The sequence below is a fragment of the Mastigoproctus giganteus genome, chromosome 7, assembly GCF_048544385.1.
Source record: "Mastigoproctus giganteus isolate SK-2022 chromosome 7, ASM4854438v1, whole genome shotgun sequence".
Taxonomy (NCBI): Eukaryota; Metazoa; Arthropoda; class Arachnida; order Uropygi; family Thelyphonidae; genus Mastigoproctus; species Mastigoproctus giganteus.
Genome location: NC_143581.1, coordinates 72205326 through 72222780, shown reverse-complemented (window position 1 = coordinate 72222780; position 17455 = coordinate 72205326). Strand labels below are relative to the sequence as shown.

Sequence of the window (17455 nt, the reverse complement as noted above, 5' to 3'; positions counted from 1 at the left end):
CTAGAGAATCTTGTAATAACTGAGAGCAAAGTGGAGGAGAAATTGTTGAAGATAAACGCAAGAAAGGCACCTGGGGTGGATGGGATCTATCCAGTTATATTAAAGGAGGCAGCAAAGGAGGTAAGCAAACCCTTAGCCATAATTATGAGAGCTTCCTTGGACTCAGGGGAGGTACCCATTGACTGGAGATGTGCAAATGTGACCCCAATTCACAAAGGGGGATCAAAGGCTGACACAAGTAATTATAGACCTGTGAGTTTAACTTCTGTTCCCGGAAAATTAATGGAGGCACTGGTGAAAGAAGCACTGCAGGATCATCTAGACAAGACTTCAGTTATAGCTAGGACACAGCATGGTTTTGTTAAGGGGAAGTCTTGCCTGACCAATTTGATTGGATACTATGATGCAGTCACAAAAGAACTGGATGCAGGGAATAACTTTGATATTATATACTTGGATCTTAGAAAGGCTTTTGATACTGTTGCACATGGAAGACTGCTGCACAAATTGGAGCAGTGTGGCATTGGAGGCAAGTTGCTGCTATGGATAAAGGGGTGGTTGAGGGGGAGAAGACAGAGAGTGGTAATCAATGGACACTGCTCATCGTGGACTAATGTTATTAGTGGAGTCCCTCAGGGTTCAGTATTGGGGCCTTTATTGTTTTCTGTATTTATAAATGATATTGATGATGGTATATATCAGGCTTAATGTCCAAGTTTGCAGACGATACGAAGGTTGGCAGGGTTGTCAAGGACACTACTGACACTATGCTGCTGCAACAGGATTTGGAAAGGTTGAGCAGATGGGCTTCGAGGTGGCAAATGAAGTTTAACATTGACAAATGTAAAGTACTACATATGGGAAACAGCAACCCCAGAGCAACGTATCAACTCTGTGGTACTACACTGACAGTGGTAGAGAATGAAAGGGACCTGGGGGTGGTGGTGCAGGCAGATATGAAGTTCTCTGAGCAGTGCAGACGAGCTGCAAGAGTAGCTCATGGTGTATTGTCAATGATATATAGGAATTTTTCTAGCAGGGATAAGGAGGTGATTATTCCCTTGTATAAGGCAATGGTCAGGCCACACCTAGAGTACTGTATACAGGCCTGGAGGCCTCATTTCAGGAAGGATGTAGAGCTGCTGGAACGAGTACAGAGAAGGGCAACTAGATTGGTGAATGGGACAAAGGGGTTCTCTTACGAAGAAAGGCTTAAGTTTTGCAAATTACAGTGTCTGGAAACTAGGCACCAGCGGGGTGATCTGATAGAGGTGTACAAAGCCTTGAATGGTTTGAGCATGCTCAATGCTGATGGGATTCTTCCTCTAGCTCAGAAAAATCACCTGAGAGGGCATAAATTCAAATTGAGGAAAGACAGATGTAGGATAGATGTGCGGAAATTTGCCTTTAGCCAGCGGGTGGTTGGTGGGTGGAACAGACTTCCATCCCTTGTCGTGGAAGTTGATAGCCTAAATAAGTTTAAGGCTCAGCTGGACAGGTATTTCGAATGAACAGAGGGGTGAAGTGGAAGTGGTTATTTTTATTTATTTATGTTACTTTTTTTTTTTTTTTTTTTTTTGGCTGATGCTGCATAAGCTTGCTTTCTTGCATCAAATGCCTCTACTAATGCTAATGCTAATGCTAATGCTATGGATATTACTAATAAAAATACTATTAACTAAACTTAGTAGTTAAAATTATTGGGCCCGAAGAGATGTTTATTAGCATTAGCATTAGTAGAGGCATATGATGCAAGAAAGCAAGCTTATACAGCATTAGCATCAACCAAAAAAAAACAAAAAACCTCTCATTTTACCCATCTATTTGCACTGAATGTTTGTCTAGTTCTGTCTTGAATTTATTTAAGCTGTCAACTTCTACAATGATGATTAATCTGTTTACCATAATTGATAGTCCTCAGAATGATATGAGAGAACTCAGATGTTTTGCTCTTTGCTGATTCTTATTTGCATTTAAGTTTTTGGACCCTGTTTGACTGCAGACAGCAATCAAACAAGTTCCCCAAACTTTGACTACTCATGGAATAGGCATACCAGCCTATAAAATACATGAAATAATTGTTTGTTAGTCCACTTTTATTTGATTGACTGGTGGGCATAGCAACATTAGTGACTCTCTCACCAGAGTCACTAATGTTGGTTCTACTCATGGTTCACACTTTGCCCATCATGGGTCAGGTGTTCAATCATGCATTGAATCTAACTGTTTTTGGCAGTTGTCAGTTATGTGCATCTAAGGGAAAATCTACTGTAGCTATATGTTCATTGGCCTGGAAGTACCGTATTTTCCGGCTTATAAGACTCAGTTTTTTTCGCGAAGAAATACTCGGAAAATCACCCTGCGTCTTATATGGTCAATGTCAGATTAGGCCTAAAGACTACCCGCAATGCATTTTCGATGACACAGTGCCGGTAAACTGAGTTCTGAAAACTTCCCTCTGAAATTCACACCAATTTTACTTAAGATTTATCTGTTGAAATATATTTTTAACAATTATCAGTGGTTACAATCTATGGCAACAATACACACCAGTAATCTTTTTTTCATGTAAAATTTGTTGAAATCTGCGTGATATGAATCTCACAATCAGATGTAAGTAAAAACTTGTTTCATTTTCCCATGTGTTTGCTTCCTCTATAATATGATCTCACGCTTTTATGGTATGGCGGACTAATTAAACTGGATCAGGATTTTTCAATTCCAACAGTCTTTTACAAAGAGAAAGTGACGCCCGTATTTGCCTTAGGGTGAGTAAGAATTTCTGTTACGTTACTTCTGTCAGCTTTTTTCAGAAACAAACATTTCATTATTGGTTGAACATTTACCCAAGCGTATACCATTTTTTTGAGAAAAATATATTACCGTATTTAATTTTATTATTATTATTTTCTCCAAAATATTATTTTTATTATTTTGGAGAAATATTTATTTATTTTTCTAAAATATGTGGCCAAAACTAGGGTGCATCTTGTATGCCAGTATGTCTTATAATGGTACTTATCAAATCATTCAGTACCCTTTTCTGGATGGGTTCACTCAACCAGTTAAATACTGTATAATCTCATTTGCTATTACTAAGTCTGAAGTTAGATTTGCTGCAGTTCATTAAACATTATCTCCCATCAGAGTTTTTTTGAATTTCATGCTTAAAATTAAAATCTAATTTCTTTTAGGAATATTTAGTGCATCAACTATTTATACTATACTACACCAATTCTGATGGTAATTTAGTTCATAAAGTTTGTTATGTATTATGAGTGTATAAGTGCGCATTTGTGGGCTAATTTGCATATTGTGCAAGCTGAATAATCCCAGGGAAAAGAATTACTTCTTCCACCATAGATCACCTAATTACAACACTGATCTAGGAGGCCATTAATAAATCTTTCAGTCAAGAACTCCAGATTTCTATAAATGAGTGACAATTAACTTTTATTACTGAATGTGGAGTATGTGCACAATTGGTTAAAAATGCGAAATATGGCTTGTGCTGCCAACAGAGTTTTTGAGTGAATTAAGTTAATTTTTATCACAAACTATTGTACAATGAGATAATCTCTGTATGTCTACTCCCTGTATGGCTGGAAAAATCAAGAACAAGTGAATATAAAAATATATTAATCCACTATTAAAATAAATTTAATACTCTTTTTCCTCCATGGGTTTGTAGGCATTTTCGGAAGTATAACCTCTGAAATTGACGAAGTCCATACAATGTTCTTATGAACTAGAAAAAACTGCAGGTTTAATTTTATGATTTTAAATGTTTTTCCTTTATGCTTAAAAAAAATAATAAATTTTAAATGATGATAAAAATTTAAAAATTACCACAATTTATTTTCAGTAAGACCAATAAAGATACTTACTTATATTTGAGATATTGAGGAGATCCTACACATCTGAACCTTCCATTTACCATAATTGCTAGTCTTGAGCATAATATATCACATTCTTCCATGCTAGATAGGCAAAAAAAATTTTGCTTTAAGATGTTTTTGCTTTAAAAATGTTTTTGTTTGCAATTAAATTCTAAAAAGGTACTGAAAAGCATTTTTTAAAGTTTTCTTATTTTAAAACATTACCTTTTATTTTAATGATACAAGCAAATGTCAGGATACAAATGAAGCTTTATAACTAAAAACCACACAATTACATTTTGATTTATGGTTTCAAAATCATAAATTTTTTTTTTTTTTTTAGGGTTTTCTTAATTGAAGGGAAAAAAAAAATTCACAGAGCCACACCAAATGAATCAAAGGTTGTGGCACTTATGAGATCAGTTACTCAATATAGGGTGTTTTCCTAAAAAATTCTACATAAACTGTGCTGAGTGGGAAGACACATGATGAAAGCAGCACAGAGTTGGATTTCACAACATTGCACCTGCTTACAAGCATTGCAACTTCTGTATTCACCTAATATGCTCCATATGATTTTTTATTCCCATAACTAAAGAAAACCTTGAAAGGAAAAAATATTTCATTATGTGAGAAACCATAAAACAAATGTGAACTGCTTTTAAAATTAAGCCACAATACTTGCTGATTGATAGCTCATAGCAGTGTCCATGCATCATCAATGCTAATCCCAAGTACTATTTAAAGCTCTATCAGACAAGATGAAGACAACTTCCAAAAAAAAAATATATATATACTGCATTAAGTTGTCCAAAGTCAGTACTTTAGTAAGAGGGAACAAGATGGTTGTTATACCAATTGTGAATAACAGGATCAGCTTTATCAACAGGAGAGACTGCTTCTACAAGGATGGGATACACTTAAATAGAAAGGATGCAAGAATATTTGCTGATGCTATCGAGGCAGTGTTAGGTGGGTCGGAAAACTGCTAGCTTGGGGGGATACAAGGACTAATAGATTAACAGTAGCCACTGGCAGAGGTGAAAGTGATTCTTGCACTGCTTCTATTGGAATGAGCAGAAGCCTGGAAAACAAGATGCAGGATATTTCAGAGACTGCTAGGAGTCACTGCGGTACAAGTAAACACATGGGTTGTGTTAGAGTAGCTAAGAAAAAGAACAGGTACATGTATACTTGCGTGTACACCAATGCTAGGAGTTTGGTAAATAAATTTGATAAATTTGAGGTATTGCTCAAAGCATCAAAGGCGGATATTGTTGGGATATCAGAGATGTGGTGTGACACAGATATAAGGAATGCAGAACTGGAATTTGGGAGGTACAATGTGTACAGAAAGGATATACAGGATAGGAAGGGAGGAGGGGGTTATGCTATTAGTTAAGAAACACATAAAATCCAAGGAAGTGAAGCCAGTCGACATCGCTGGACAGTGCAGTGTCGAGTCAGTTTGGTGTGACATAAGCATTGGGAGATCAAAATTGAGAGTAGGAGTGTGCTATAGGCCTAGCCGAGTGGGCAGGAGCGGGAGTGCAGTAGCACACGCTCTTTGAGGAGACCGGGGTCCAAGCCCCTGACTGCTGAATACGGTCGATCTGCTAACCCACACTGGACCAGCGTGGCAGATTATGGTCCATTTCCCTCAGCATGAATTGTTCAGGAAGCTTCCATCCTGCAGTGGGTTGATAATGGCTGCACTTTACTTATAGGCCTATTGACTCTGATGAGTATAATAACACACTGTACAGGGAAATAGAGTGGGCCAGTAAATCAGAGTCTTAAATTGGGAGATTTTAATTTCCCAGATATTGACTGGAATTTGTGGGTTGGTCACTCACACATTAGCAAGGCTTTTGTGGATTTATTGGATGATTGTTTTCTAAATCAGCATGTTCGGGAGGCAACTAGAGGGAGTAATACTCTTGATTTCATTATCAGTAGTGATTCTTCATGCATTATGAATCTGCAGATAAAGGAACCACTAGGTGGCAGTGATCACAGTGTGCTGAAGTGGGATTTACTCAAAGAGGTAACTACCATCAGGGGTAAAGGGAAGGGTTTTTGCTTTTGTAAAGGCGACTATGATGGTCTGAGACAGTATTTAAATTCTATACAGTGGGACCAACTGATGATGTTACCAACAGCAGCAAATTCAAAATGGGAAGCATTCAAAGAACTTATCTTGGAAGCTACTAGGCTTTACATACCAACCAAGAAATATTGTTCAAGGTTTAGGCCTAAATGGATGTCAGATGAACTAATGAGACATATGGCAGAGAAGAAAAATGCATGGGATACATATAAATTAACGTGTGACACAGAAACCTATGACAGATATAAGTTGATCTGTAACCAAGTTACAAAGGAGGTTAGGCAGGTGAAGGCAGATTATGAGAAATCTTTGGCAAAGGATGCAAAGAAAATCAGCAAAGAGTTCTTTACTTATGTAAACTCTAGAAGGAAGGGGATGAATCAGATTGGTCAACTTGATATCGATGGTTCAACTGTTGATGATCCTGCTCAGGTAGCTAACAAACTAAATGAATATTTTGCATCGACATTCACACATGAGGAGTTATTCAGCGAGAGGAATGCCAGAGGTGTATTCAAGAGGTGTATTCTCTGGCAGTAAGCTAGATAATCTTGTAATAACTGAGAGTAAATTGGAGGAGAAATTTCTAAAGATAAACACAAGAAAGGCACCTGGGGTGGATGGCATCTATCCAGTTGTATTAGAGGAGGCAGCAAAGGATGTAAGCAAACCCTTAGCCATAATTATGATTCCTTGGACTCAGGGGAGGTACCCACAGACTCGAGATGTGCAAATGTGATCCCAATTCACAAAGGAGGATCAAAGGCTGACACAAATAATTATAGAATGTGAGTTTAACTTCTGTTCCAGGAAAATTAATGGAGGCACTGGTTAAAGAAGCACTGCAGGATCATCTAGACAAGACTTCAGTTATAGCTCGGACACAGCATGGTTTTGTTAAGGGAAAGTCTTGCCTGACCAATTTTATTGGATACTATGATGCAGTCACAATAGAACTGGATGCAGGGAATAACGTTGATATTATATACTTGGATCTTAGAAAGGCTTTTGATACTGTTGCACATAGAAGACTGCTGCACAAATTGGAGCAGTGTGGCATTGGAGGAAAATTGCTGCTATGGATAAAGGGGTGGTTGAGGGGGAGACAGAGAGTGGTAATCAATGGACACTGCTCATTGTGGACTAATGTTATTAGTGGTAGCGCTGGGTTCAGTGTTGGTTCAGTGTTGGGTCCATTATTGTTTTCTGTATTTATAAATAATATTGATGATGGTATATCAAGCTTAATGTCCAAGTTTGCAGATGATACAAAGGTTGGCAGGGTTGTTAAGGACACTACTGACACTATGCTGCTGCAACAGGATCTGGAAAGGTTGAGTAGATGGGCTGAGAGGTGGCAAATGAAGTTTAACATTGACAAATGTAAAGTACTACATATGGGAAACAGCAACCCCAGGGCAACGTATCAACTCTGTGGTACTACACTGACAGTGGTAGAGAATGAAAAGTACCTGGGGGTAATTGTGCAGGCAGATATGAAGTCCCCTGAGCAGTGCAGACGAGTTGCAAGAGTAGCTTATGGTGTCTTGTCAATGATATACAGGAATTTTTTCTAGCGGGGATAAGGAGATGATTATTCCCTTGTATAAGGCAATGGTCAGGCCACACCTTGAGTACTGTATACAAGTCTGAAGGCCTCATTTCAAGAAGGATGTAGAGCTGCTGGAACGAGTACAGAGAAGGGCAACAAGATTAGTGAATGGAACAAAGGGTTGCTCTTACGAAGAAAGGCTTAAGTTTTGCAAATTACAGTGTCTGGAGACTAGGCACCTGCGAGGTGATCTGATAGAGATGTATAAAGCCTTGAATGGTTTGAGCATGCTCAATGCCAATGGGATTCTTCCTCTTGCTCAGAATAATCACCTGAGAGGGCATAAATTCAGAGTGAAGAAAGACAGATGTAGGATAGATGTGCGGAAATTTGCCTTTAGCCAGCGGGTAGTTGGTTGGTGGAACAGACTTCCATCACTTGTTGTGGAAGTTGATAGCCTAAATAAATTTAAGGCTCAGCTGGATAGGTATTTCAAACGAACGGAGGGGTTAAGTGGAAGTGTTTTTTTTTTTTGTTTTTTTTTTTGGCTGATGCTTCTGCATAAGCTTGCTTTCTTGCATCATGTCTCTACTAATACTAACTCTCGTGCATCAGATACAGGATATATGCTCTTGCAAATGAGATTGAGGTGATAGTAAGTCTACCTAATATTAATCTGTTGACATTAACAAGTAAGTTTATCATATTTCCAGTCAATGTTAATGTCACATTTCTAGTCAATGTTAATGTCATATTTCCAGTCCATGTTACTGGACCTCACAAAAGGTCCTGCGAAGAAGCTATTTCATAGAATGAACTAGAGAATTGCAGCCATGTTTGAAGAGTTTGAAAATATATGGAAGTGGTGTATTGTAGTTCAAACTTCCTCCAACATATGTGGTACAGAGATTGTCCAGCAGGCTGACAGGTTGCTAGTAAGAACCAGTTTTGTTAGTAGCATTAGCATTCCTTGTCACAATTTTGCAATGGAACAACAAATAAACATCAAATGTTGCTTTCTTCTTCTTCTGGTGTTATAACCCATGGTGGGTCTTAGCCTTCTCAATGATGTTCTACAAGTAAGCCCTTCCAGAAGTCAAACTTCTCCAACTTCTTATTCTCATGGTCTTTAAGTCCTCTTCTACGTTATCCATCCATCTTTTCGACGGTCTTCCTCTTGCCCTCCTACTGAGGATTTCCATTCCATTATCCTCTTAGTTGTTCTGCTGTCATCGATTCTCATAACATGTTCCAACCAGGCAAGTCTCTGGCTCTTCACAAATCTGATGATATCTGCACCCTGAATAAGATTGTCAAGTTCATGGTTCATTCTGATCCTTCAGGATCCATCAATGTCTTGTACAGGCCCAAAGACCTTTTGCAAAATTCTACGCTTGAACATTCAACAACTGCTCATCTTTACTCGTTAATGTCCAAGCTTTACAACCATATGGTACAACTGGTCTAATGAGATTTTCATATATCCTTAATTTTAAATGTCTGTTCAATACTCTGGACTTCATTAGTTTTTTATGTGCATAGAAGCCTCTGTTTCCACTAAGGATACAGGATAATATTTCATTAGTAATACAGTTGGACTGGTTTATCTGTGAACCTAGATAGGCAAAATTTTGAACATGCTCAAATGAGAAGCTATTGGTTCTTAAATTTTCCATGTTATCTGCCATTCTCCAAACTTCCATATATTTTGTCTTCGCTTCATTTATCCTAAGTCCTCTTCTTTGTGCTTCACTATCCAGCCTGGCCACTGTTTCCTCCAGTGCTCCTTTAGTCCTGCTGATAATAGCGACATCATCAGCATATGCACAGACTTGCACTGTCTTTGTACCTCTGTACAGACTTGCACTGTCTTTGTACCTTTGTACCTGTGTACAGTCACTTCTAATTTTCTGACAGCCGCCTCTAAAACCAAGTTAAATAATACAGTAGAGAGCGCATCACCCTGTCTAACACCAGTGTTAAAGGAAGTTGTCAAATCATTGTCAATTCTCACCACTGCTTCAGAGCCAGCCAGGGTTGTTAATATGAGCCTAACAATCTTTGCAGGTATGCCCAGGAGATCATTTATCATTTCTTCTCTGTTGAGTGAATCAAAAGCTTGTTTGAAATCTACATATAGGTTAAATAAGTGTATATTATACTCAAATGCTTTTTCCTGTATCTGCCCCAACAGTAACATCAGCTATAACAACCACCCTATGTACTTGATAGCAATACAATACCCGTCACGGGGTGGAACCCCTCCACCAATCAGGGAGAAATAATATAAGAGCAACATCATAATAATAATAATTACCAACAGTAACACCAGACAACAACAATAATAATAATAATTATTATTATCATTATTATTATTATTAATATTGATGAAGGTATTTCAGACTTAATGTCTAAGTTTGCAGATGATACAAAGGTTGGTGGAATCAGTGGTACTTCCTGATTAGTGACAGTAATGAGCTGTTACTAGAGAGATGGGTTAGGATGTGTCAGTTGAAATTTAACATTGACAAATGCAATTTATGGGTAGCAGTAATCCAAGATTAGTATATTAAACTTGAATTACTGCTAAATATATATATTGGATATATTAACCTGGAATAATATTAATATTCTCCAATTAACCTGCGTGTGGGAATGACTGCATTGAACCACAATCAGGGTAATGGAGAATGAAAAAGACCTGGGGGTAATTGTGCAGTAAGATATGAATTTCTTTGAACAGTGGAAAGAGATTTTCAGTAAATCTCATGGATTCAACGATATACAGGAATTTTTCCAGCAGCGATAAGGTGGTGATTAAGGCAATGGTTAGGTTGGGGTTTGGAACCCTTTTTCATTGGAAGGTCAAATGTTACTTAATGTAGACCCCATGAGGCCTCACACTTTGCATACATTCACTTTTTTTGAAATAAAAAAGAGGCAAATATAATTTAATGTCTTTTGGCTCAATTAATACCTGATGACGGAGTGGCCAGAAACAACTCAACAACAACAACAACAACACTTACACTGTGCAAACATAACATTACACACCTTTCTGGCCATTTATAGAGTTCTGTATCATTACAGTGTACCACAGCAGAGTTGAACTAAAGTTCTGGTGCGGCATCACGTAAGATACTATACATTTCTATGTATCATCATTTTTTAATACAACCAGATGTATACTATAAGCAATAATTAAAGTCTTGGCTTATGGTATATACATCTAGTACTAAAAAGTAATAAAAGAATGTATTATAATGGAACTTTCCAGATATTGACTGAAACTTGTGGGCTGGTCACTCACACAGTAGTACAGCATTAAGAATCTACGGGAACCACTAGGTAGCAGTAATCCTAATATGTTGATGTCAGATTTAGTTAAAGATATAATCTTGTCGATCAATTTGGCCCTGAAAAGATTGTACAAGGCTCAAGGGGTAGAATTTTTTTCAGCCTGGTCTGTACTTCAGACCAGGGTATTTCAGAAACTGCTGGGAGTCATTACGGTACAAGTAAACACATGGGTTGTGTTAGGGTAGATAAGAATAGAAACACGTGCATGTATACTTGTGTATACACTAATGCTTGGAGTTTGGTAAATAAATTTGATGAATTTGAGGTATTTCTCAAAACATCAAAGGCAGATATTGTTGGGATATCAGAGACGTGGTGTGACACAGATATAAGGAATGCAGAACTGGAATTTGAGGAGTACAATGTGTACAGAAAGGATAGGAAGGGAGGAGGGGTTATGCTATTAGTTAAGAAACACATAAAATCCAAGGAAGTGCAGTCGACATCGCGGGACAGTGCAGTGTCGAATCAGTTTGGTGTGACATAAGCATTGGGAGATCAAAATTGAGAGTAGGAGTGTGCTATAGGCCTAATGACTCTGATGAGTATAAGAAGAAACTATACAGGGAAATAGAGTGGGACAGTAAATCAGAGAGTCATATAATAGGGGATTTTAATTTCCCAGATATTCACTTGAATTTGTGGATTGGTCACTCACACATTGTTTTTTATGAATTTATTGGATGACTGTTTTCTACATCAGCATGTTCGGGAGGCAACTAGAGGGAGTAATACTCTTGATCTGATTATCAGTAGTGATTCTTCATGCATTAAGAATCTGCAGATAAAGGAACCACTAGGTGGTAGTGATCACAGTGTGCTGAAGTGGGATTTACTCAAAGAGGTAACTACCATGAGGGGTAAAGGGAAGGGTTTTTTGCTTTCGTAGAGGCGACTACGATGGTCTGAGACAGTATTTAAATTCTATACAGTGGGACCAACTGATGATGTTACCAACAGCAAATTCAAAATGGGAAGCATTCAAAGAACTTATCTTAGAAGCTACTAGGCTTTGCATACCAACTAAGAAATATTTTTCAAGGTTTAGGCCAAAATGGATGTCAGATGAACTAATGAGACATATGGGAGAGAATAAAAATGCATGGGATGCATATAAATTAATGGGTGACATGGAAGCCTCTGATAGATATAAGCTGGTCTGTAACCAAATCACAAAGGAGATTAGGCAGGCAAAGGCAGATTATGAGAAATCCTTGGCAAAGGATGCAAAGAAAAACAGAAAAGTGTTCGTTACCTATGTAAACTCTAGAACAGACTGAATAGCCTAAATAAATTTAAGGCTCAGCTGCACAGGTATTTCGAATGAACGGAGGGGTGAAATGGGACTGTTTTTTTTTTTTTTTTGGCTGATGCTGCATAAGCTTGCTTTCTTGCATCATATGCCTCTACTAATGCTACACTCAGAGATAAAGGGAAGGGATTTCACTTTCATAAAGGCAACTACATTGATTTATACAGATTTTAAATTCTTTTCGCTGAGACCAACTGATGTTTTCAATTGCAAATACTAAATGTGAAGTATTCAGGGAAGTAACTGTAGAAGCAACTAGGTTTTTTGTTGTACCAACCGATAAATATTCTTCAAGATTTAGACCTAAATGGCTGTCAAATGAAGTGATGAAACTAGTGGCAGAGAAGAAAAATGAATGGAATGATTATTAAATTATGAGAGTGTATAGAATATAGTCACACAAACAAGGTTGCATCAGATAAAAAAGGGGATTAGAAAAGTTAATGGTATGAAGAATATTTGGTTAAAAATGCAAATAAAAGTAGCATAGAGTTCTTTGTTTATGTTAACACTAGAAGGAAAAGTGGAACAACATTTGTCTGCTAGATATGAATGACAACTACTGATGATCCTGGTCTGGTTTCTGACACTGGAAAACTATTTTGCATCTACATTTAAGCAAAACGGGTGTTTAAGGATGGACATACCAGACATACATCAAATAATAACTGTGAACTGAATGATTTTGTGGTAACTGACAGGAAAGTTGAAGATAAACTAGTGAAGCTAAAAGGAAATAAGGCATCTGGCTAACGGTATCTATTCAATTATATTAAAAGAAGCAGAAAAAGAAGTAAGCAAATCTTTGGTCGTAATTATGAGAACATCCTTGGATTCGAGGGAAGTACAGATTAGAGATTGCAAATATGTATCTCCTATTTGAAATGGGGGGAAATCAAAGGATGAAGTGAGTAATTACAGACCTGTAAACCTGATCTGTTCCAAGGAAAATAACGGAGTTAGTGGTTAAAAAAGTATTGCAGGATTATCTTGACAGGAATGTAGTTTTACGGTAGTAAAAGCATGGATTTGTCAAGGAAAATACTGTCTGGCCAATATTATAAGTTACTATGACAGAGTAACAAAGGAAATAGATGTAAAAAATAATTTTGACATCATATACTTAGATTTCTATAAAGCTTTTGACATTTTCCAAATGAAAGGGTCCTGTACAAATTGGATCAGTGTGGCATTATGGAAGTTACTACTATGAATACAGGGATGGTTGAGTAGCAGAAGACAGAGGATGGTTATAAATGGGCATTGCTCTTCTTGGGCTGATGTTATTAACGGTGTCCCTCATGGTTCAGTGCTAGCTTCTTTACTATTTTCAATATTTGTTAATGATATTTATGAAGGAATATCAAGCTTATTGTTTTTAAGTTTGCAGATGATACACAGGTTGGCTGGGTGGTTAATTTAACATTGATAAATGCAGGGTACTCTATATGCATAGCAGTAATCCCAAAATAACATACACAGGCATAATTATACAGTCCAAAATGAAGTTCACTGAGTAGTGCCGTCTGGCTGCTAGGACAGCTCATGGGATTCTGTGAATGAAAATTTGCTTTTAGCTGGAGAGTGAGTTAGAGTCATTTTAGCCGGAGAGTGAGTTAGAGTCATTTTAGCTAGAGAGTGATTGCAGATTATTAGAGGGTATGGACAGATAAGGTGGGTAGATTTTTTTGTGAAAGCATGAATTGAAAATATTTCAGGAAATATTTGGGATTAATATTGCAGAATAATGGATTAAAATTTGGGATCCTTCCTGAACATACAATTGGAGAATGTTGCTGAACATAATTTTGGGAATATGGTTTATAAATTTTCAGGAGATGCTTTTTACTTTAATGACAACTTCTATGCAATAGGAGCTTCTTATAAAGTACTGATTTGTTAAATAATGATTTGGAATGAACAAGCTGTGATTTGATATGGGGAGTTGATTGATATTTACTGCAATCTGCCACCACTCACCATTCTATAGTGTTTCCTCTCTTCCTATTCAGGGAAAGAGTATAGTATATAAATATAAATAAATAAATATTAAATATAGTATATAAATAGAGGTACAAAAACACAAAAACAAACATGGGCCTGGCTCTCCATGCCAATGACAGAAATCAGGACAGAATTGCATACTCTGTAATCATCTGAGCTAAGAGACCAATTACTCAACACAAACAACACAATCCAACACTATGCTATAGTACATGAACATCACTATCACTATGTTGATTGTCCTTTGTTGATTACAATATCTACACATATTACAGTGCAGTTGCCATAGTCTGGCTGGGGCTACCTTAACACGATAATTAAATAAAATATATATATATCGTGCATCATTCAATGACAGCAATATTAGTACTGTTACTATATTTTAGCATTTTCCAGGTTAGCCCATGCATGAAAATCATGCATAGGCTATGATTAATGACAACGTATACTATTTTCTTCTGCTATTTTCACTTCAACATTATGGTGTCACATGCTTCTAAATACACTATAAAGATGGATGAAGAAATTAAATAATAATTTATTTGAAAACAAATACAGACTCTCTTACCTGTGTGAAGTCAAAAGCACAGACCTTTGATCTTTTACTACTTGCATTATGTTATTAGATACTATTCTCCTTGTTAAAGGATCCATTCCTGTTGTAGGTTCATCCTAATAAATTAAAATATTGACCAAAAAGATTCACATTAATTTTATTTTAAGTCTGAGTTATAACAATCAATCACTTTTTAGCATCTTACTATAACTTAACTTCATTCAGTGCCAAAGTTAATTTCATTGGTAAGTGTACGTGAAGAAATTAATTTTGTTTACATTTAAGTTTAATCTCTGTAGCAAATATGGCCAAAATGTGGCTTGTGAGCTGCATATGACCTTTTTGACACTTGAACTTTGACACTTTCTTACCTTTGAACTGCAGCTCCAAGGAAAAAAAAAAATCATGTCTCAAATTAATACCTTCATTAATGGGGGAGAGGGGAACTCAAGGATAGCAAACAAATATATAATGATTTTAATACCAGTTGGCATTTTTCAAGAAATCACGTAGTTTCTAAATATTATTCATACAAACACATAGCTGTTTCCTGATTCATTAAAATACCAAAAATTCCTAGAAAAAATTATTATGCTTTTATTCGTGCACCTTTTCACTACTGGGAAAGACATGGTTCCCTCCAAAATGTCCATTAACATAATTTTTTTACACAGACTCAAAGATATGAAAATAATCATAATAATTCAACTCAAATGTTTCTGGCAGTATTTTTTCAGGTTATAAGATAGTCTTTTTTTCCTTTATTTAGTAATGAGCATATCAAATATGACTAAAATAATGTTATGTTATTGAAGGCTGCAGTTACTCAACTTTTTGAAAATTTGATTGGCTTTGTGGCTCTCAAATTTTTATAAACTTTATAACTTTATAAAGTTATAAAGTTTATAAAAAAATATATAATATTTTTTTATAAACTTTTTATAAACTCCTGAGAATAACTACTATTCTCAGGAGTTATAAAGTTTGGCATCACTGCTCTACAGTGTGGTTCTCTGATATGGTAGTTTGCAAGAGTACTCAATAGCATCCCTCTTCACTCTAAGCATGTTTGGAGCTGTTGTATGTGTGGATTGCTCAGTACTGCTGTGTGCTTTGGATACTGTGTTTTGTTTTGTTTTTTTGTAAAATGTGTGACTGTGTTAAGCCAATCAAGGACAATGGCATTAAGTTTATTGAAATGTCACAGATATAAGATATTTAAATGACAGAGAACACACGAGCAATAAGCCATAAAGCTAAACTGAACAGAATGTGGCTGTATGGTGTCAACTAACCCCAGGGGCTCACATCTGGTGAGTACGGTTTTGGCACACCCAGGGTCCTGATCATTATTCTTCTTTTTCTTGGTGATTCCCTTTTACTTTTCTCTCTCTCTCTTAGGGTAACTGGGGAATATTTTTTTTTGGCTAGTGCAGCATAAGCCTCAGGCTTCCTTGCACCATATAGCTTATAATAATAATAATAATAATACCATGGCAGACACTACAATGACCTCCATCAAGATCACATCAATAACATTGCTTCCAATGCATGGCTCACAAGTGGGATGCTCTTCCCCGAGACTGAAGGATTAGCATTTAGCATTAGCATTAGTAGAGGCATATGATGCAAGAAAGCAAGCTTATTCAGCATCAGCCAAAAAAAAAAAGAAAAAAAAAAAAAAAAACAACCACTACTCCCATTTCACCCCTCAATTCGTTCGAAATACCTGTCCAGCTGAGCCTTAAATTTGTTTAGGCTATCAACTTCAACAACAAGCGATGGAAGTCTATTCCACAAACCAACTGCCCGCTGGCTAAAGGCGAATTTCCGCACATCTATCCGACATCCGTCCTTCCTCAATTTGAATTTATGCCCTCTCAGGTGATTATTCTGAGCAAGAGGAAGAATTCCATCGGCATTGAGCATGCTCAAGCCATTCAAAGCCTTGTACACCTCTATCAGATCACCTCGGCGATGCCTAGTCTCCAGGCTCTGTAATTTGCAAAACTTAAGCCTTTCTTCGTAAGAGCAACCCTTTGTTCCATTCACTAATCTTGTTGCCCTTCTCTGTACTCGTTCCAGCAGCTCTACATCCTTCTTGAAATGAGGCCTCCAGACCTGTATACAGTACTCAAGGTGTGGCCTGACCAATGCCTTATACAAGGGAATAATCACATCCCTGTCCCTGCTAGAAAAATTCCTGTATATCATTGACAAGACACCATGAGCTACTCTTGCAGCTCGTCTGCACTGCTCAGAGAACCTCATATCTGCCTGCACAATTACCCCCAGATCCTTTTCATTCTCTACAACTGTCAGCGTAGTACCACAGAGTTGATACGTTGATCTGGGGTTACTGTTTCCCATATGTAGTACTTTACATTTGTCAATGTTAAACTTCATTTGCCACCTCTCAGCCCATCTGCTCAACCTTTCCAGATCCTGTTGCAGCAGCATAGTATCAGTAGTGTCCTTAACAACCCTGCCAACCTTTGTATCGTCTGCAAACTTGGACATTAAGCCTGATACACCATCATCAATATCATTTATAAATACAGAAAACAACAATGGACCCAACACTGAACCCTGAGGAACTCCACTAATAACATTAGTCCACGTTGAGCAGTGTCCATTGATTACCACTCTCTGTCTTCTGCCACTCAACCATCCCTTTATCCAT

At 37.1% G+C, this 17455-nt stretch overlaps 1 protein-coding gene across 5 annotated transcripts in view; it reads right to left on the bottom strand.

Annotated features, from left to right (window-relative positions):
• LOC150082988 (uncharacterized) overlaps positions 1 to 17455 on the bottom strand; it is a 1785507-nt gene that overhangs the window by 125382 nt on the left and 1642670 nt on the right. For all 5 annotated transcript variants that reach the window (XM_090377722.1, XM_090377724.1, XM_090377725.1 and 2 more), the window contains 2 exons: positions 14785 to 14888; positions 3888 to 3980 (listed from right to left, as the gene is read on the bottom strand). In XM_090377722.1, the coding sequence (XP_090233848.1) occupies positions 3888 to 3980; positions 14785 to 14888 (197 nt within the window). The remainder of the gene's footprint in view (positions 1 to 3887; positions 3981 to 14784; positions 14889 to 17455) is intronic.